Raw genomic sequence first — 20,539 nt, 5'->3', positions numbered from 1 at the left:
AACTTACTTGGCCATTGACACGAACAAGCACATCACCAGGTTCAAATGCTTATATAACCTGGGCACCTGGCACCTAAGCAAGTCAAGGGTTAAAGCCATTAAAATTGAAAGGAAATACCAATGAATAAATCACCACGGTTTTAAATGACAAGTGCTTACCACAGAATCCACAACAAGCATTCCAGTTTCACCTGCTGGAGAAGCATGCCGCACTATCTAAACAAGCAAAGGAAGTATGAACAACACACGGCGTATAAACAAAAATGTTGCCCAGGAAACATAACACAAGTGAGAGCATAGAACAACAAAAACCTGCTCTGTCTCACTTTGGAGGCCAAGACGACGAATCTCATCAAATCCTTTATGGAGAAATGTCACCTGTATTATCAATTTTAACAAGTAAATTTACACAACGCTTGATTGCAAAGATAAAAAAGAAGCATCTGTTTGAAGGACAGTTTAGCTGCAAATCTACATGGGTAAAATATCACAACGATGAGGAACAAACTATAAGGAAATTTCTCGAGCAACATATATCTATCTCGCTGATCCTGATTCTCAGTCTATCACTTTCTATTTTCCACCACAATTACACCTTGTTAATGGAGAGGAAGCTTTAATTATAACAAATTTAAAATCATAATAAGACATTGCCACCAGTAAAGATGAGAAAAGGGTAAGCATGAAATCACATTCAACAAGCATTTTGTGCCATGACACTGGCCCATGTTTGCAACATAGTAAATTTGAAATGCAGTAGGTTTAAGTACTTCAATAATGCAGTTTACGGACATTTTCTGCCTCAATGTAATGAACAGATTGACTTCAACAGCCAAAAAGCGAGGAAGGGTTTGCAAAGAACAAACCTGGAGGGTACCACGAGGTATAGAAACTGCCTTCCATTTACCTAAACTAGCATCACTACCCTTTTGAAGAAACCTTAGAGCTCTCACAACCTGAAAATTAAATCATCATATCCATTTCACCTTTCATAAACAGAATTAGTTGCTCCTCACTAGAAGATTGGTGAAAAATAGGAAGCAACGGACAAGTATTAAACTAAGCAAATATAGAGGAAAAGCTTACCCGCTCTAGAGGGAAAAAAAATGCTGATGCACTTGATGTTTTGCACCCAGCATTCAAGGCAACTGCTCTGCCTTGCCAATCTATAACTGGGGAGCCACTTGATCCTCCCTTCGTGCCGGATGCAGCCTGGAAATAGATAAGATTGCAATCAACAAGACAGAAGATGCACAATTACACACATACCAATGACAACGTGTAATACTAGTTCTAAACCACTTAGCCAAACAACTGCATGTTGACACTCCTTTCCCCCAACACCTCTTTCTTCTATTTAAAATTTTCAGCTATGAACTCCATTTCTCTTCTTTTTTTCAAAAAAAAAAAAAAAATTATTTTGCGATTTAATAGTAATTGAATATACAATAGGAAACCTAACAGGAAGAATTACGAAGACAGGACCAGCCATATACACCCTAGAAAGCCATTACAGGTATTAAATTTTGAAGAAAAGAAAAGAAATCAAGATGACCAAACCCATAAGTTAAAATCTGTTCTCACTTACTTGCATATAGAAAGTATTGAAGTCATTATACCCATCCCTGCATCAAAATATAGCATGAGTTTTATCCTTTCATGAGACTACTAGCATGCAAGTAACAACACATATCTATTACATACTTTTTATAGTGAGGAGCATCCCTGTCCAAACGAGCGAGTGTACCAGCCAAAATGGAGACCTAAAGTTAAAATTCAGAATAAATGTTAAATAAAAAATAAATAAAAGTCATAATCCTTGGTCAAAACATGGAGAAAATTGCAGTTAAACTCATAAATCAACCAGGAAATTGTGACCAATTAATTAGCATGACGTGAAAGAATTACGTACAACTTTTAGTGTTATGCCAATGGAAAGCAGTTGATGCTTGTGTGTCCAGACACGCTCACACACATGCACATACATACATGCTTTATATATTGACCAGAGAGAGATTATATGCATGTTTGTACTGGTGGTGGGAGATCACGTGCATTCCCCCACCTCATCCCCATTGAAGCTTTGGTGTTTGCATGCTTTGAAACACATGGAAATGCCAAAACAAGCATTCTATAACCAATGGGACACGTTTTACGTCGACCACATCTCTTAACCAAAACATGCTAGTGGAACTTTATTATGATTGGAACTAATTACAAAAACCCTCCAGCAAAAGAGAGATCGACATATTTCCTTTATATGAGCATCACTTTAACCCATATGTCCGTAACTATAAAGTAATGTTCAATTCGCTTGATTCTAGAAAGCATTGGCAAAAAACATTTGAAAAAATGACAGCTGAATAAGAAATATCATTAGCATTATCTTGAACACTGGTGAATGAAATGAAACAAGAACTAGTCAGGCCTAAGTTACAGTATCATTATGCCAGTTCCATCGACTTGATCAATTAACATAGACCATTGGGACCATGGATGATAGATATAATATAGACATACCAAATAGCCATTTTCCTTCAGCAGCAAATTAAGATTGAAAAACCAAAGAAGAAGAAAAAGAAGAATGATATTTAAAAAGTCCAATGGTACAAGCTTGTCTATCAAATCGTTAACCGGGTAACAAGAAACCAAGGGATGACAATAGAGAGGTGAAAATCATGCTAATACCTTCTCACCACTATCATTACCAACAACTCTAATCTCTAGTCCAACACAAGCCGCCTCTGGAGCAAGAGGTATCTCCTCATAGTTCAAAAACTGTATAGCACCAGGGTCATAGCGAAAGAACCCAAAATCGTGGACCTGAATAATGGCACATGAACGATGCTTTTATCAACACACACATGAACACACAAAGCGGGAATATTTCCAATCAATTTTGACTAACTTATATTAATATAACAAAACGAAAATACTTTGAACCCTAGAAAAGGTTGGTGTCAATAGATGTTTACAAATACATATATAAAATCTGCCTTTCTGCAACATGATGCAGGCAACAATGCAATGAAGCTTCTCCTCGTACGGAAAAGCATGCATGAGGCATGACTGAAATTCTAATCAAGTGAAACAAACAACTCTGCCGGCTAACAATCAATTTGATGGTTTTTGACAGCTCTTTGATAATTAAAGCTAAAAACAGAAGTCCACTCACTGGATCTCTGTAGATCGGATGCACAGGAACTTCTTCACGGTTCAAAAACATAGCCTCTGCTACTACGGGTCCTGCACATTTAAGACAGGAGGAGAATAGAATTTTAACAGATTTTAGACAAGAAAACCTTGAAATGACATAATGAGATAGAGAAACCCAGAAAATTAAATCTGCTTTCTTTTGACATTCAATAACGTGTCATCAGATAAGGGTTAGCCATAATATGACAGTGAAATATGGAATATTGATTTTAAACAACATTTCTCAACCTAGAAGAATTACGTGGTTTCCAGAAGGAAAAAAGAGCAGAAAAGAAAACAGAAGAGGAGGAGGAGGAGGAGGAAGAACCACCTCGCATTTCACCCATGATCCATCTGAACACGAAGACAGGTAAGCAAATAATTACCAGAAACATTACTTTCAAAATACGAATCTCATTTAAATTGGGTGCGCATTTTTGCCTTCAAATAAAATTGCATCCAGAAACCCTGTTTAAGGAATGTTTGGGAAACTGTTGGGAAATAATAACCGTGATTCTCACTTCAAATAACTGAAAGATAGTTCATCCAAGGCATGTTGGCCTGAAGCCCACTGTTTCAGTGGTTTTTTTTTCCTGATCGGAACAAAGAATTGAGAGTAAGTACCAGGCTTCACAACATGACGATTAGTAAGAATGATTCCCCGACGCTTGTCAACAACAAAGCCAGTGGCGGAGCCGACACCGGCCGACTCAGTATCAAAAGCCCGGCAAGCCGTAGTTCGCAAAACAACGACAGCAGGTACGACTCTGTTCAGGGCTTTCCTCCAATCGTCGGCGGTGGCAACATTTTCCTGGAACGGAGGGTCGATTTCCATGCAAAGGTCAGCCTTCATGCTCGAGTCTAACCCGATCGATGCCACGGCCTCCGACCCCAGCCTTTCCAGTGAATCCCCCATTCAACAGCTCTTGCTATCTCAAACTATACTGGAGTGATAAAACTAGAAAAAATTCCCAACAGAAATTGAGGGAACGATTAGGGGTGGCTGTTGTGGGTCAATAAATGCTTAGTCTGAAAGCTCTAGTCAACTCCCATGCGATTCATCCCCGCGTGAACGATCTAGGTCCAAAAGGGTTTTTTATTTGAATTCATTTTTGTAGATTGAAATTAGTGGGGAAAAAAGTCAATCAGTATAATTTTTATGGGAAAAAAATTCAAAAACTTGTTATGATAAGAATAATCTCTCCCGGGGGGGTCCCTGACTTGTCTTTAGAACTCAAGGTATGAGGAAAAATATCGCACATCGCGCAAAAAAAAAAAAGAGAAGAAAAATATCGCACGGATATATAAAGTTAAATTAAAATATTAACCTAATCCAAATTGCGATATACTACCTCTAGTCCTTAATATTAACTTACTAATTTGAAAAGATTAAAAAAATTAGTTAAATTAGTTATTTGTAATAAATAAGTACTCTCCTTCCTATAATACTCCTGCTAATCATATGTATTAGTTAAAACTACCATTTAATGGAATATTCAACGTGTGTAACTATTACTAGGACAATTTTTAAAAAATAGATAAATATAAAATACAAATGAATTGGGGTCTTAATGTTTTATATTGAGAACTAAATTAAAAGTCAAACTAGCTCTTATATTAAGGAGCAGAGGTAGTAGCTTTTTAAATATTTGCTATGCTTGTAAAATTTATTGACAATAAATGCAATGGCTACTATTATTAAACAAATGTCTCTATTTAAATCCTATTTAACAGGAACTATGTTATAAAATTAAATGGATTAGAGGTATTTTATAATTAAAGTTTGATGAATTTGGCAACTCCGGAGAAACAAAGGTGTCCGGCGATGAAACGTGCCAACATGCCCTCAACCTTGCAGGCCACGTTTGGATTGCCGTTTGTGATAGTAAAAACACATGGAGAAATATGAAACTGAAGTTTGTAGCTTATTTAGATATAATTGGTTATTTGAATGGGTTTTTACACTAACTGACTTATAAAGAAAAATGGCATTCAGTTCCAATTTCCAACGCTCAACAAAGTGACTTCTAGATTGTTTGAAAATGCGATCAACTGTTGGATTGCATTAAATGAGCATTAAAATTTTCAACTCTCATATTTACCCCTCCCATTTTCCCCTCAATTTTCACTGAGCTCTTCTCCTTCTTCAGTGTTCTCATGCTGCTTTCCCTCAGAACAGAATCAAGCATTACAGACGCAGCTGCCAAAAACATCATCATGGGAGCCTTGCAGAAGAAGAGCTTGTGTGTCGCAACCCACACCCAGAACGACGTTGTCCTTCTGAGAGTAAGCAAAAGGGCTGGCAGTCATTTTTAGGGGAAGACTTACAATTGCACCGCCATGTGTGGCGGGGATTTTGCAGTGCCATGCGTATATGGGGTTGTTGACCCAGACCTTGCAGGAGCTGTAATTGAATTTGGTGACCTCCAGTCGAATCTTCTTGAGATATGGCTTGGGAATTCCGGCAGAGTCTCGCGAGCAACTGATCTCAAACCACTTGTTGTGGTAGCAACAGGGTTAGTTCATTCTGAAGGGAGAAGAGATTGTGATGTTTCCACAAGTGGAGTTACAATTAGGACATGCCAATGCCAGCGGAAGTAGAGAGATGAAGACCAGATGCAGAGCCACATGGATGTGGAGAGAGATGAACGAATGAGATGGAAGTGAGGAGGCGGATGGATATTGACTGGGATTAGTAAAGTAGTATATATGGCAAGACTTTTTTAACATGGGGTCTTCGGATGGATATTGACTGAGGGGGTGTTAGCTAAACTGGACCAAGCTAACACAGTCTAATATCCAAGGCTTTAGTCCAAGTAAGGCTACTCATTCTCAACTCATCAACGGGTCACGTTAGGACTCTTAGCTTTGAATACTAGATCTAGGATAACTGGAAAGATTGTCACTAAACACTCCTTCATGGATCGTGGTCAAATTCTATTTTCTGATGCACAGGATCCTCTTAAAGAGTCAAGTGCAGAGCATACTTAGAATCTCTAGCGACAGAAGAAAGACATTATAAGTGAAGCTTTCAGAAGAATAGAGAAATTTAGAGACAACTCATAAGAAAAGCACACTAGTATTATACAATGAAGTCGATACAACTCCTTCTGCCTCTAACTGATGGCAGAGTGGGGTTTATATAGAGGCTCGGGACCACTACATGACAAAGTCTTAATAGTACACATTATTATGACAGGTAGATGTACTAGTAGACGTCATTATGACCTGACATTTAATAATTACAACTACTCACAACTACTAACTACTCTCATAATGATACCTAATAATGACAACCATTCCATTTATTACAAGAGGACAAAATAGACTACAGGACAAACTACTTTAATAAAGTAAAAGTAGATGGAGACATAAAGTAGGATTCTGGCGGGTCCCGCTTTATCTTCAGAGTATCCCAAAAGGAGATTTTCTGATGATAATGTTCCCTAGTCTTTATAGATAGGCTCATGGCTAGGGGATAGGTTCATGATGCCTTCTAGGTCAGGGTCATCTGAGTCATAGTGTCTCTTTGTGCAGTAGTAGTCTTCGAGCTCTGGATCAGGGTCATCTTGGTTAGGATCTTGGGATTCTCCTGCAAGGAATGTGAGTTGTGATTGGAAACTTGGCTGAGGGAGATAGAGTTCTTCAGGCTGAGTGAATTGAATCTGTGAATCTTCGTCATAAGGGTCTTTAGAGGCTTCTATTTGTGGAGGGACCTGTAACCTATTTGGTGGAGGTCTGACAGCACTCATGATGAAATCTCTCTGGAATTCTTCAAGTGTTGTGCTGCTAGCTGACAGTGAGCTTGGAGGGAAAGGTCCAAGAGATAGACATGAAGTGTCTTCTCCCGTATCAGGCTGGTTAAGTGCAGTTAATGTCTTCCCAATTTTTTCCATTAATAATGTTTCCTTTCTGGGCCATGAGGGGGTGGTGACTTGAAGGATCATACGGTTGTCTGTGTAGAGCCTCTGGTCAGCACTTATACCATAGTTCCTGAAAAAGATATACAGACAGAAAAATCTTTTTTGTTTGGGAGTTGGTAAGTCCCAGATATTATGTTCCTTGAGAATTTTCCAAAGTTTTCCTCTCCAGTAGGGAAGAGGAGCAAGCATCTCAAAGAGTGTGGTAATAGGAGAATTTTCATTTCTGAAGTCATTCAGGTGATCATGGACGACTACAACTGAGAAGGCTATGGTACAGGTATAATTGGCTGAGACTGACCAGATGTACCATAAAAGTTTCTCTGGTATGGGTCCCTTGATGATGGGAACAGTGAGGTAAGGAGCATCGGCATCAAAATGCTGAGGATAAGGGTGAATTTCGGTGTCTACAAAAACACGATGGAGCCAGTAGAACATAGTGCTTCTGGCAAGGTTTTGGACATCTGCTGGAGATTCAGGATGGGATCCAGGAGGGAAAATGGTGGCTCTCATTCTGTGAGGCATTTTTGGTTTAGAGATGGTTAGGATGAAGAGAGGTTGATGTCTGGAGAGTGACAGGAGTTTCGGAGGCTGGGAAACTTTCTGAGGTCTTGTGAGGAAATTTGCTATGATGTTCTGGTGACCTTTGAGATGATGAACGGTGAATTCATAGCGAGAGAACCAGTCTTTCCATCAGAGTAACTGGCTATTTGGCAAAGTCTTCCCCTTGGGATTAAGCATTCTGGGAAAAGACGTATTGTCCATTTCTACTCTGAATTGATAAGCATTGAGATGAAAACTGAACTTCTCGATTCCTCTTTTAACTGCAAGGATCTCCTTGTAGGTAGCATGATAATGCTTTTTTGACTCCTTGAATTGTTCGCTTGCATGTCCACAGTAAAATCTCTTTCCATCTATCTCTTCAATTAAGACAGCTCCCCAAAAGTCATCACTGGCATCAATTTGGAGGATTCATAGCCCCCTGTCAGGAATCTTTAAAGGAGGTAGTTGTTGTGCAATTCTTTTGAGGGTCTTGACAGCTGAGGTCTGCTCTGTCCCCCACGCGGAAGGATTCTTTTTGAGAAGTTTGGATAGCTGTCTAGTATGATTTGACACATGAGGGATAAAATCCCGAAGATAATTAATAATCCCCAGAAATTGTTGGATTTGCTTTGTTGTCAGATTATCGTCTGGGAATTCGAGCAGTTCTTCTGCAATGTGTGGTCTAGGATAACACTAACCATTTTCAAAATGCATTCCAAGAAACTCTATGCTTTTGACACCTATTTCTCCTTTCTTTGCCAACAATATAATCCCATATTTTTCAATTATTTCCCCGAACTGGGTCAATAAAAGTTTATGGGAATCCTCATCTTTTGAAAAGTAAAAGGTCATCAATGTAAATGAGGAGGTTATCAAGCATAGGTTAAAAGATTCTAGTCATGGCCTTTTGGAACAGTGATGGGGCGACTTTAAGCCCAAATGGCATGACAGTCCATTGGTACTGAGCATTTGGAATATAGAAAGCAATTTTGGGTTGATCTTCTGGGTGGATACCCAATTGCCAAAATCCTGCTTTGAGGTCAAACTTAGAAAATATTTTTACATCTCTAAGATGGACTGTAAATGAATTGGGCTTTGGTAAAGGGAATTTGTCATCTTAAAGGAAAATATTAAGAGGCTTATAATCAATGACTAACCTTTTCTTTCCTCTTTTGATTTCTGATCTTTTTTCAACATAGAATGCCTGGCAAGCCTAATTAGATTTTGTTAGTTCATTAAGGCCTTGCTTGAGTAGGGCAACACATTCTTCTTTAGCGAGCTTGAGATCTTCTGGATTCATTCCTGGATGAGAGGCTTTTGTAGGACTGATATCTTCATTTTTCTTGAAGAGGAGTTTTATAAAAAAAAAAACTCTTGATTTTTCCATAATGGAAATGGATGAGAGAACTGTTGATGACTATCAGCGCAAAACTTGAGGAGATGATCTCGAATATCTCCATATCCTGGTGGTGCTTGTTGGATTTCAAAGAGATTAGGAATTTCAGTATATGCACTAAAGAAATTTTTATATCTAATTCCTTTAGGCAGTACTTGAAGATTCCTAGTATGATAATAAGCATCGAATCCAATAAGAATATCTTTCCCCAGGAGATCACTACCAAGAACTTTTATCCATAGAACACATCCTGGAAAGAATTGAATACCAATCTTCCTACGAGTAATCCATTCAATCTTGAATGGTTTTGAATCAGCAGTAAGGAAAAATTGATCACAAGGGATCCATGCTTCAGAAGGAAGAATATCAGGATTCATGATGGTTCTGCATGCTCCAGTGTCAATAAAAGCAATAACAGGGATTGGCTTTTCATACCTTCCTGGAAGGATATGAATTTTGACATTTGGCTTGGGAGTAACTTTGTTGCGGTCTGGCTAAGAAGCCAGGGAACCAAGGAAAGACGGATGCATGGGTTGTTCAAGAGAATATAAATACCCTTGAGGATCATCATCTTTTTGGAATAAGGATTCAGAATCAGTTTCCTCATCTTCAGAGAAAGGAAGAACATATTGTGTTTCTTCATCCTCTTGGTCTTCAATGATAGATTCAATATCTTCATCTTCATTGATCATTAGAACAGTCTGTAAGTGTTCCAGCATCTTCACATCCTTTTTTGTCTAGGACAATTTTTTGCAAAATGTCCTTTTTCTTGCATATGTAGCACCTGTCAGATTTCTTTGAATAAGGCTTGCGCCTCTTGAAATATCTCAGGAAAAGCTTTCTAGATCTTCTCCTGGAATAAGAACCCTTTGGATATCTGAATCGACGATAATGAGATTTTCTCTTGGTAGAATAAGAGCAATCTTTTTCATATTTGCACTTTATCTTCAGATGCGGTTTCTTGCAAGCATGTCTGAGTTTTGACTGCCCTTTCAGCATCCCTTTGAAGAACTTTTATTGTTCACAGAGCTTATCCACATTTGCTAATGCCAACTGATATATTTCTCTGATAGAAATGTCAGACATATTTCTATGGAGTGCATTGATAGCTCTATAAAGTTCTGGTTGCAGTTCATCTGGAAGAGAGGCAATAAAAGTATGCCTGAGATTGACATCATTAGCTCCTCCATTCATGTAATATTTTTCAAACTTCTCTGGAAATGTTTCTGCAAGTCTTTTTTGTCCAAAGAACAACATTTCATCTCAAAGTATTCCTGGCGATACCTTTTGTCAATGATGTGGAAATCACCAATGAATTCCTTATGAATGAGTCCTAGAAGAGTTCCTGCATTATCAACTTTGGCTGCTGCTATCTTCTGGTAATCACTAAGACTTTGATACCATTCTCTTAATGTTCCTGTTAGTCTTGAGAGAAATTCTGTGAGAACTTCCTCAAGAGTTGCATCATGCCTGGCAAGCTGTAGGTCAATCCATGCTCCGAACTCATAGAGTCTGTCTCTCCATTTTTTTGAAGGAAGGTCATCAAAAGTGAACCATGGACCTGTTATAGGTTTATAGTCTGCTCTTCTTGACTCAGACATATGAGGGATAGATGGTTCTTCATCAATAGGATCTTCAACTGTAGGATCTGGTTGGACCATTGCTACCTTGGAGATATCAGCATGATATGTTTCATAATCAGAGTTGGAACTGTATTCAATAGAGGAATCAGACTCAGTTTCAGAGGTTCCATCTGTTGATGATTGATCTTTATTCACAGATTGGAAAGTGGCTATGGTTTTGTTTGGATCAATGACTTCTTTTCCTTTTTCTCTGTCTGGAAGAGAAGTTTGTTTTGGTAGAGATGATGGTGGAGTTCTTATTACAACTCCTTGAGAGGATGGTGTTGGTTCAATAGGTTTAGTATGTGAGGATGATGGATAGAAAAGTCTTTCAGATGAAGGGAAGTGAGGTGGTCTTACTGGAGGTCTAGGAGTAGGATTTGGTTGGACAGGTGAAAAAATTGGTTGTTGAGATTTTCTCAGCTATCTTAAAATAGGATAAAACATTTTGAAAACCTTACTGTAATCAGATTCTCTGGGATAAGAAGGAGGTAATGTTGGATATGTAGGACGTTGGAAACTAGAGGGGTAAGACGGATAAGGGTCATAGATGGTTTGTGAATGATCCTTTGCGATGTGTGACTTGATTCTTTGCAAATCCTTTCGGATTTGTGACAGTTCTTGCTCTTTCCTGGTAAACTCTGGTCCAATGTATCCTTTTTCGATAAATCACTTCAGATCTGCATCCAGTTGATAAGCCTGAGAAGTCGGAGTCATATAAAGCTATTTGACTTGATCAGAGACTTGGTCAAGCCTGCTCGTTAGAGTATCAGTTGTAAGAGTCAGCAGGTTAAGCTTTGAATCAATCTTTGTCAAGGTTCTATTCTGGATGATTGCATTCTGGGTTTGCTAATTAAGAACTTCTTCTGCTGCTGAGACTGGTTTAGCTTCACCAGTAGGAGAGATTTCTGTTGGAACAGAGAAAGGTCTTGCTGTAACCTTTGTTTCTCTATTGGTTCTTCTTTCAAGGGGAAGAAAATCCTGCTAATAAGGATCCATCATTGCTATACACGGGATGGATTTTGGACGACGGGAATTACTGGATCTGGCCTTTGTTTAGGAAGGAGATCTTCATGACCTGTTTCTTTAAGTAGATCTTATAGAGATAATTGGCTAGAAGGAACAGTAGGGACAGGAGCCTTCCAGTCTCTAGCTTTCTGTTTCGGACCGTGATCATCATCATCATGGTGATGATGGTAATGCCTACAGGAACAAGGAGATGTGTTTTTCTCCCTTTTCTTCTTTTTTATGGCATATCTGATGGGGTAAGACCATCCATCTTCATCTTCATTGTCTGATGCTTCCCACCAGTAAGGTGTATCACACTTACAGTCAGGATCACATTCTTCTGGCGCATGATCCCAAATGAAATGGCCATTTATATGAGACACATAACATGGCTTGGCATTCTGATCTACCCAAGTAATCGGAGGGTCTCGCTTGGATAGAACATAGGCTGGAGTGATGGTCAAAATACGTCCAGAAGGTACAGAAAAACCTTCCTGGCCTGGCTTGGTGAGGATAGTTTTGCCTGTGCCATCTGGAAGCCTTTTTATCTCAGGAGGAGTAGAAGTATGGACATCCCTCTGCACACCATGAAAGTGTTTTTCATAGTTGGTGATCCACTCAAGAGGCATCAACTGAGCAAGCTCCTCTTTTGGGATCTGTCGAGGAATTTGGATAATGGAGGTATCATCAGCTCTATCAGAAACCACATAAAGAGCATCTTTAGTGGAATTTGGAAAATGAAGATCAAGAGCATGATTCTGGAGTCCGTAGATGACTTGATGATGAAGAGTTGCTGTGATAGCTCTGGGATCTTGTTCTGGACCAACTATCTGGACTTGGATTTTTAGTCTGTTCGTCAAAGTTGGATCTGAAATCTTGATGTTGAAGTATGGAGCCATGGTAAGGATGACACTACCGTTACTAAGAGTGGTCAGGACAGCACCAATCAAAGCATTACTGTAGGTAGTATCGACTAGAGCAACTTTAGCAGTGGCTGTAATTCCTTTTCTCCCATGAAGTGTAAGAATAAAGCGTACAGTACCAATATAGAGATAGGTATAACCTTGAGCTATCCACTCATTGATCAAGGGTTGAGGTATGTCAATATTGACATATTGTTCAGAGGAAGAGGCAGGAAGACCACAGTTTTCTAGTATGGTAGATTGGACAATTTCTTTAACATGGGGTCTTTGGGTGGAGATCAGGTTTCTAACATTTCTAGTCACATTAAAAATATATAATATCAACTCTACTGTTCAATAAAATTTATGTTCTTTTCAGTTATTTTACAACTAAACTCATTTTTTTTATTAATTATTCAAACAACTTTTAACTTTTCTAACTGACTTTTTCTAAGCACATATTCAAACATAAATCGCATTACACTAACTGATTTTTACTCTAATTTCAGTTTACAAAAGTTAGTTAGAATAGAAGTTAGTTTTGCTACTGTCAATCTAAACACACCTGTACTTTTCTAAGGAGAAGAGAGACAGAGGGTCACGCTGGATTTTGATGGAAATAAATTATGCATGTCACAAAAAATAAATTTTGTTTAATTGAATCGTTTGTAAGTATAAACCATTGGTACTTATTTGGTTCGAATCCGCTAAATGAAGCGGCTAAATATAGAACCAAGTGAATAATTGAGTGTTAAATTTTTAAAATGTTATAAATACGTTTCTTCTCCTCATTATTTCGTTGCTCACAATTGAAGAGCGCTCCTAAAAGATGCTACCACCATTTTAAATACGCACTACATAATTATAGCACGCTACGCTTGTGCGTGGCTTTACTTTGGCTGCCGCTATTTTCCAACGCTTCAAAGCTATGTCTGGTGGTTTCATGCATCGTGTTCTGTAGAGGCTGGCTTCCAGGTAGGGGTGTTTAAAACTGGCCTGTTCCGATCTCGGTCTTATTAGGACTGGACGGGTCCGCCTCGAAATTTTTTGGAACGGGACAAAAAAGGAGTTCGGGACGGGATGAGACATGAGATGGGATGGTCCCGTCCCGGTCCCATGCGATAAGTATGCTTTTTTAAAAAAAATATTTGTATCATATTTAATTATTTATATAATACATAATTATATATTATTATTAAATGTTAAAAACGAATAAAATAATAATATGAAGCCCTAGAGTGGAGTGATATTAATTGTCAGTAGCTCGCTTGGGTCTTGTGTTTTGTGCATGTTGGCGGAGTGTTAGCTTCTAGGAACTGATTTGATTTGATACATGTTCCAAAAAAAAAAAAGAAAAGAATGGACACTAGGAAAATAAATGAAGAACGCAGGGAATTCATAGAAAATGGACTACGCTTTTAGTTTTTATTGTTGAAGGCTGCAGAAATATTTGAAGCGGGCCAATTTGTTACAATAAAATTAATATTTAGTTCATTACATCAAAGGCCCAAAATAGTTTTCAGTTTAGGCAACAACAAAAAACAGAAAGAAATTTAAAACAGTCCCAATAAAAAAATAAAGGCCCAAAACCGAAAGGGACAAAAAATAAAAGAGGGACAGGACGGTCCCGATAGGATCAGGACGGGATACAGGACAAAAGTCCTGTCCTGTCCTTGTTCATCGGGATGGGCCTGTCTCTGTCTCGTCCCGTAAATACCCCTACTTTCAAGGACAGTGTTGGGTTCCTACATTACACTCACATGTGATGTGTGGCTTGCATGGCTTGTTATGTTTGGTTTTAATTTGGGCTTGTGTTGTTTTGTAGGTGTTTTATGTTATGTCGGCTAATGCATAATATTATGGTGTTTCAATAAAATTGTTTTTTTATCAAAAAATAAAAACAAGAAACAAACCCCTTAGGAGTACAACTAAGTCGAGGAATAAGTTCTAAAGGCAAGTATTATTGACAACAACGATGATGATGAGAACGAGATTAATAATAAGTGGGGGTTAGTATGCGGATCAGGATCTCAGGAGGTGATAAATAAACAAAAACATGAGATTAGCGATTGTGACATACTACCTCCAGTTCTAAGTATAAAAAACAGTTAACTAATTTAAGTAGATCAAGGAAATAAATTAAGTTAGTTATTTGTGATAAATAGATATTGTTTTTCCTAAAATATCCTTACTAATCAAGTTTACTGGTTAGAACTACTATTATTAGAAAGACTATCTTAAAAAAAATAAATATGAGAAGAAAATAGATTGGGGTTTATATTTAGAACCAAAATAAAAGGCAAACAAGGTCTTATAGTAAAGACCGAAAGTACTATTAAATATAATATCGGTTAGTTACAGTCCTAGAAAAATTATGATATTATATTAAAAACATTTAAATAAAAAATACATGAATATTAACTAAATTAAGGGGATAACTAAATAATAAATATATGATATTAAATATAGAGATTTTTTTCGTTGAAGAAGAATGAGTTTTGGTGCTGGTGAAATCAATAGTAATGTTAATCATAGAATTCAGGTTAAGTGGTTTAAATAGAGAAAAGCGACATGAGTCATTTGTGATCATAAAATACTTAATAAGGTTAAAGGCAAGTTTTATGGCGCTGTTCTAGGACCAACAATGCTATATGGTCGTGAACGTTGAGTTTTAAAAGGATAATATGACCATAAAGTGGAGGTAGCAAAGATAAGAATGCCGAGATAGATATGTGGTTATACAAGAAAAGATATGATTCTGTGAAAAAGTTAAAGTGATTGCTATTAATGAGAAAACAATAGAAAAAAGTTTGAAATGGTTTGGTCACGTACAAAGAAGATTTTTGGATGCGCCGGTGAGAAGTGTTGATTAAATGGTGTCTCCTAGAAAAAGATAGGAGAAGGCCAAAGAGAACACTTAGATTGTTGAGCGAGATCTTTTAATTAATAATATATCCAAAAATTTCAACTTTACATAGAGTTTAATGATATGATGGGATTAATGTAGCCAACTCTACCTAGTGAAATGAGGTTTTTTATTGTCGTTGTGATGAGTTTTGGTGCCAAACAACTGATGAGTGCTAAATAACTCTAGCACATTGTCTAGATCAAATTTTAATAATTTAGATTAAATTCTATTGTACTTTCGTTTCTTCAAAAGAGATATTTTGATGTGTATAAAATTTAAAATAAAAATATTTTTTGAATTATCAGTTTTTTAAAAATGTTTTTTATTTAAAAAACCGCCCGCTCGCTGCATGAACCAACACATGCACACCCTCGAAATTAAAAAAAAAAAAAGGAAAAAAAGCAATATCAAGTCCAACCGTAACAACCTTAACTCCGTAACGAACTTAACTAAATTAGTAAATTCGGGAGACCTATGGAAAACGATCGATCCTAATTATGGAAGCTAATGTCTGATTGTTGATCGTTGGTTTTCCGATGCTGAAGGATGACCATGTTGGCATATGCCCTTAAAAAGCAACGGAAACCCATTTATTAGCCCCCGGATCTCCCAATCTTACACTCACTTCACTGTCAACTCCAGAAGCAAAAACCTGGTGCCCGTTATAATTTATAGTATGGCTGATGATCCCCAGCATGTTGCTGACAGAGATCGAATATTCAAGCGTTTTGACACAAACGGCGATGGCAAAATCTCAGCGGCAGAGCTCGCGGAATCCCTGAAATTACTGGGGCAAATTACCGCAGAGGAAATCCAAACGATGATGGAGGAGATTGATACCGACGGAGATGGCTTCATTTCCTACGACGAATTCACGGAATTCGCTAGAGTCAACCGTGGTCTGGTCAAGGACGTTGCCAAGATTTTTTAACTCTTTTTTTTTTTTTTTTTTTAAATTTCAATCTTTTCTTAGCTTCCTGTTTAGAGTTATGCGCCACCAGGAATTAACACCACCAAATCCGCTGTTTTTTGTGCATGTCTTGTCTCCTCTATATACCATCATGTAAACATGTTTCCTCTTTAGGATTCTCTCATCGGAACCCATTTGCATTTGTATATCTGGCGGATGCATTTTCAGCTTGCCTGCCTGGCACATTCTACCTGTTAAAAGAAGATGCCACAGTAATTTTGCAAATCAAAATCTTTACAAGTATCGACACATTTTTGCCTAAAACATGCACTCTCGATCTTGATAGCCCATAACTTACAAGATTTGAACGGCCACCATAAACTTGGAATGAATTTATTTGCTCTTTTACCCTGTAAGATAGAAAGAAAGACGCAAGGCTTCTACACTCAAAACAATTTTTTGAGTTTCCTTTTCTATTTACAATTTCAAGATCTTCACATCTAACACCTTCAACTAAGAAAAACCCACATGTTACTTGTCGTGTTTCAACGGCCATATAGATAATCATCATCCTCAAACTCTGAAACTCCTAGCATTGCTAGAGCCAAGTGTCTTTTCATCTCGTTATTTGTTTGGTGTAGTTGAGGGTAGCAATCAACTACCAACCCATTCCCAAGTAGACCAGACTTCTTCCTTTTAGGCAAGACACGTTCTTCTTGGCCTCTCAGTATTGCAATAATCTCTTGTATTCCAGGTCTCCGAGATTCTTCATTCGTAACACAGGCAGCTGCTGCTTCTATCACCTGAGCCATCTGATTTGAGAATCTCAAACTGCGCTTGAGTCGAGGATCCAGCAACTCTTCAATGGCCCCCTTCCCCTTCTGCAGGAAGGGTCTAGCCTGCATATTAATTTCCGATGGCATATGCGTCAACAAGTCAATTTTCCGTTTGATTTTTACCATTCTTTGCATAAGTACCGAATTAAATGCTGCTCTGAAATTACCATTACAAAAATTTACCCAAAAATTGTATGGAGTTTTCTGCTATGACGGAAAAGTCATAGTTCGCTTTCAATACAGCAAAGCACGTAACTGAGTTCTTCATTGATTTCAAAGTACATGGTTCTTACTTCATGTTTGCCAAACACAACCCCTAGAGTCTCTAATCTATAAATTCTAGCGAACAAGCCAATGCTATCTGATATCTGCTTTATTCTGACAGATTAAAAGGAAAGAACAATATTTCCCCTGAGTGATCATTATAATGAACATATAAACTATCCTAGCTAGTTATACACATCAGAAATCTATATTTTATCAAGCAATTTTGATCCATGTATCAGATAAAAGGCCAATTCTCAGTTTTCTCTATCTGATAAGGGATAAAAGAAAGTTCCATTCATCAAATATTGTACTGTTTGATAGAGAAACGAAAAACTAATTTGAAGGGCATTCTTGCTTCGGATGAGTTAATGGACAGGACTATTTGATGGCAGTAGAAGGTTATGCTCAATGTTTTTTTTTTTTTTCTTTTTTCCCCCCAACAATCCACAATAAAAATCAATTCAACCAACATAGAATCAGAAGCTAGGGCAACAATGCAAGAATTAAAGCATCACCCACCCATAAGACCAAGTTCTCCTCTCCTGGTGGCTTTTTTGCTTCTATTGGCCTCCGGCCAGTTATGAGTTCTAATAAAACAACTCCGAAAGCATAAACATCAGTCTTAGCAGATACTTTTCCATGTTGGAAATATTCAGGAGCCAAATAACTGTTGCAAAGGCACAAATTTTATTTCATTCATTTGTGTATGAAAACAAAAAATGAAAAAAGGGGAGGGGGTGGAGGATAGACATTTGGCAGAACAAGACCGGTGAGGTTTAGGTTTTACCCAAATGTTCCCTTGACTGTTTTGCAGAGGAAAGGAACTGAAGGTGCAGTAGTCCATGTAGCTAATCCAAAATCGCATAACTGTGATTTAACAAGATGAACAATCAAAATAAGTCGCGTGCATGGGTTTATTATCAGACTACAATTGATCTGCAAGAATGCATCTCACCTTAGGAGTCTTTTTGGAGGAAAGAAGAATGTTTGAGGGTTTAATATCTCTGTGAACAACGCATCTTTCAGTTCCGTTATGCAGATAAGCCAGGGCTTCTGCAATTCCAATGGCAACTTTATACCTCACAGGCCAGGGAAGTGGTGAACTACCCTTCACACACTTCCTTTCTGCAAAATAGATATCCTAGAATAAGTGAATATCGTCAAATTTCAACCGAAGACCTCGTAAAGTAGGGTTCGATGAGAATGAGAAATGAAATACCATGCAAATGGTGCTCTAGGCTGCCCCCGGAGACATATTTGTACACCAGAAATAAACCCTCCTCGGGGTCAATACAAAAGCCCACAAGGGGAACAATGTTTGGGCTATGAAGAGAATTGGCAATCATCAGTTCTCTACAGAATGCCTTCGCAGATTCCTTGTCTTCCTTGTCTAATCGTTTGATTGCTACAGCAGTCCTCAAAAGCCCAACTCTACCCCTAAATACACAGCTCAAGGCTCCTCTCCCCAATACTCTTCCTACCCAAAACAAGTAAAAGGGAAACAGAAGAACAAACAAGAAATAGAATTACAATCTCCTGCCTGGAATAATATCCGAGTTAAGCAAGAACGGCCGACCAACTTTACCTTCGGAGAAATTGCGAGTAGCAGATAGAATTTCACCGTAGTTGAACCTGATCAAAGTGTTGGCTACAGGGGAAATGCTTTTTTCCAAGAACTCGATCCTCCGACATTTCAGCTCTCGAGCTCGAGCATTATTCATTCTATCGTCCAGATTGACCATCAAGACGGTTGCAGCAGCGGAAGAATTCAAGCTCCAGGATTCGAGCTCAACCTGAGAACAGAAACTGAAACGGAAAGACGAGTGAACAGATTGTGGGTCAGCATTCGTCACCTCTGCTCCGCACCCATCAGACTCTGCAAGCAACCACGCCTTGTTGTGCTCTAGATTCGTCTTTCTATAACCGTCGCCGTCGTTTTTACCGAAGCTTGGCAGGTGGCGAGGCAGGGCAACGCAGGCAAAGCCAAGCTCCCAGATCATTTTTCTCAGAATGGTCCTAAATTTGAGCTTGTGATTACAGTAGCGATCTGAAACTAGATGGGAAGAAGACGGAGCATTAGAAGACTCACAGAGGCAATCCCGGTTGGTTTTGGATGAGAGAAGCCCATCACGAAGTAGATCCCATCAATAGCACAGAAACCCAGAAAATAACAACTGGTTTAGCAACATAAAAGAGAAAAAGTAGCGAGAATAAAAGGTTAAAGCTGCTTTGCTTGAATGGAGGGAGAGAGAATTTTGCGAGAGGACAGAGAAAAAGGGACGAGATGAAAATAATTGATAGTAATGTTCCTGTGGCAAATAAAAGAAAAGTTGAATTAGAGGGGGGGAAGGTGAGATCAGGATGAAAATAAGGGAACGAGGACTACACTTCGCAAGCAAATGGACGAATAAAATAAAGGAAGCATGCTCGACTGTTGGAATGGAAATGGGGCTGCCCTGCAGTTCGGTGCCTTTCCAACGCACCCTATCGCAACAAACCCCACTGACAGCCCGCGCACCCATGCTTGCTCTGCTTCTGATGTCTCCAGTCGTGTGTCGACTCTCTCTACTGCGGAACCATTCATTCTACTGCACTCTAACGTTTATTTTTATATGACGTCATCTTTATTAGTAAAATACTTTCTGAAGTCTAGAAAATAATTAATATTTTTCAGTATAGAGAAAATATAAAACTAAATATTGATGGAAAAAGGAAGAAAAAATGACAAATAAAGACCCTTAATATCTGAAATAAAGACTCGGTCCCACGTTACAAATATAAAATCTTAGTGAAATGTCTGAAATCACAACTCATGTATACTAAATGACAAGTTGATTATAGAATTGACAAATTCACTTTAGTGAATGACAACTTCAATAGATCAAATCACAACATGGCTAAGGGAATGCCAAATGATAAATTGACTATGGGAAATGATAAATTCACTCTACCGAATAATAACTTCAGTAGACCAAATCACAACTTGCCTAAGAGGTATTTCAAACATTTTACTAAGATTTCATATTGCAATA

General features: G+C 38.2%; 3 protein-coding genes across 3 annotated transcripts; 1 reads left to right on the top strand and 2 right to left on the bottom strand.

The window, feature by feature from the left end:
* Nucleotides 1-58: 58 nt before the first annotated feature.
* Nucleotides 59-4,247, bottom strand: LOC114753957 (protease Do-like 7; the record flags this gene model as incomplete). Its single annotated transcript, XM_028942659.1, has 10 exons — nucleotides 3,820-4,247; nucleotides 3,176-3,246; nucleotides 2,689-2,823; nucleotides 1,705-1,763; nucleotides 1,589-1,625; nucleotides 1,087-1,212; nucleotides 867-956; nucleotides 313-378; nucleotides 160-216; nucleotides 59-73 (listed from the first exon to the last, which is right to left on the bottom strand). Coding segments are annotated over exons 1-10 (948 nt in total), but the record flags the coding sequence as incomplete, so codon positions are not given.
* An 11,882-nt stretch (nucleotides 4,248-16,129) lies between these two features.
* Nucleotides 16,130-16,425, top strand: LOC114753952 (polcalcin Nic t 1-like). The gene has a single exon (XM_028942654.1). It carries the CDS (start codon nucleotides 16,171-16,173, stop codon nucleotides 16,423-16,425), a length of 255 nt encoding a protein of 84 aa, XP_028798487.1. The 5' UTR covers nucleotides 16,130-16,170.
* A 233-nt stretch (nucleotides 16,426-16,658) lies between these two features.
* On the bottom strand, nucleotides 16,659-19,651 carry LOC114753956 (probable serine/threonine-protein kinase PBL7; the record flags this gene model as incomplete). Its single annotated transcript, XM_028942658.1, has 6 exons — nucleotides 16,659-17,303; nucleotides 18,027-18,174; nucleotides 18,295-18,374; nucleotides 18,463-18,632; nucleotides 18,727-18,984; nucleotides 19,093-19,651. Coding segments are annotated over 6 exons (1,569 nt in total), but the record flags the coding sequence as incomplete, so codon positions are not given.
* Between the last annotated feature and the right edge of the window lie 888 nt (nucleotides 19,652-20,539).

The sequence above is a fragment of the Neltuma alba genome, unplaced genomic scaffold (genome assembly GCF_004799145.2).
Source record: "Neltuma alba isolate B1F8T4 unplaced genomic scaffold, ASM479914v2 tig00008329_pilon, whole genome shotgun sequence".
Taxonomy (NCBI): Eukaryota; Viridiplantae; Streptophyta; class Magnoliopsida; order Fabales; family Fabaceae; genus Neltuma; species Neltuma alba.
The sequence above is the reverse complement of the archived record's forward strand: the minus strand, read 5'-3'. Positions and strand labels throughout refer to the sequence as shown.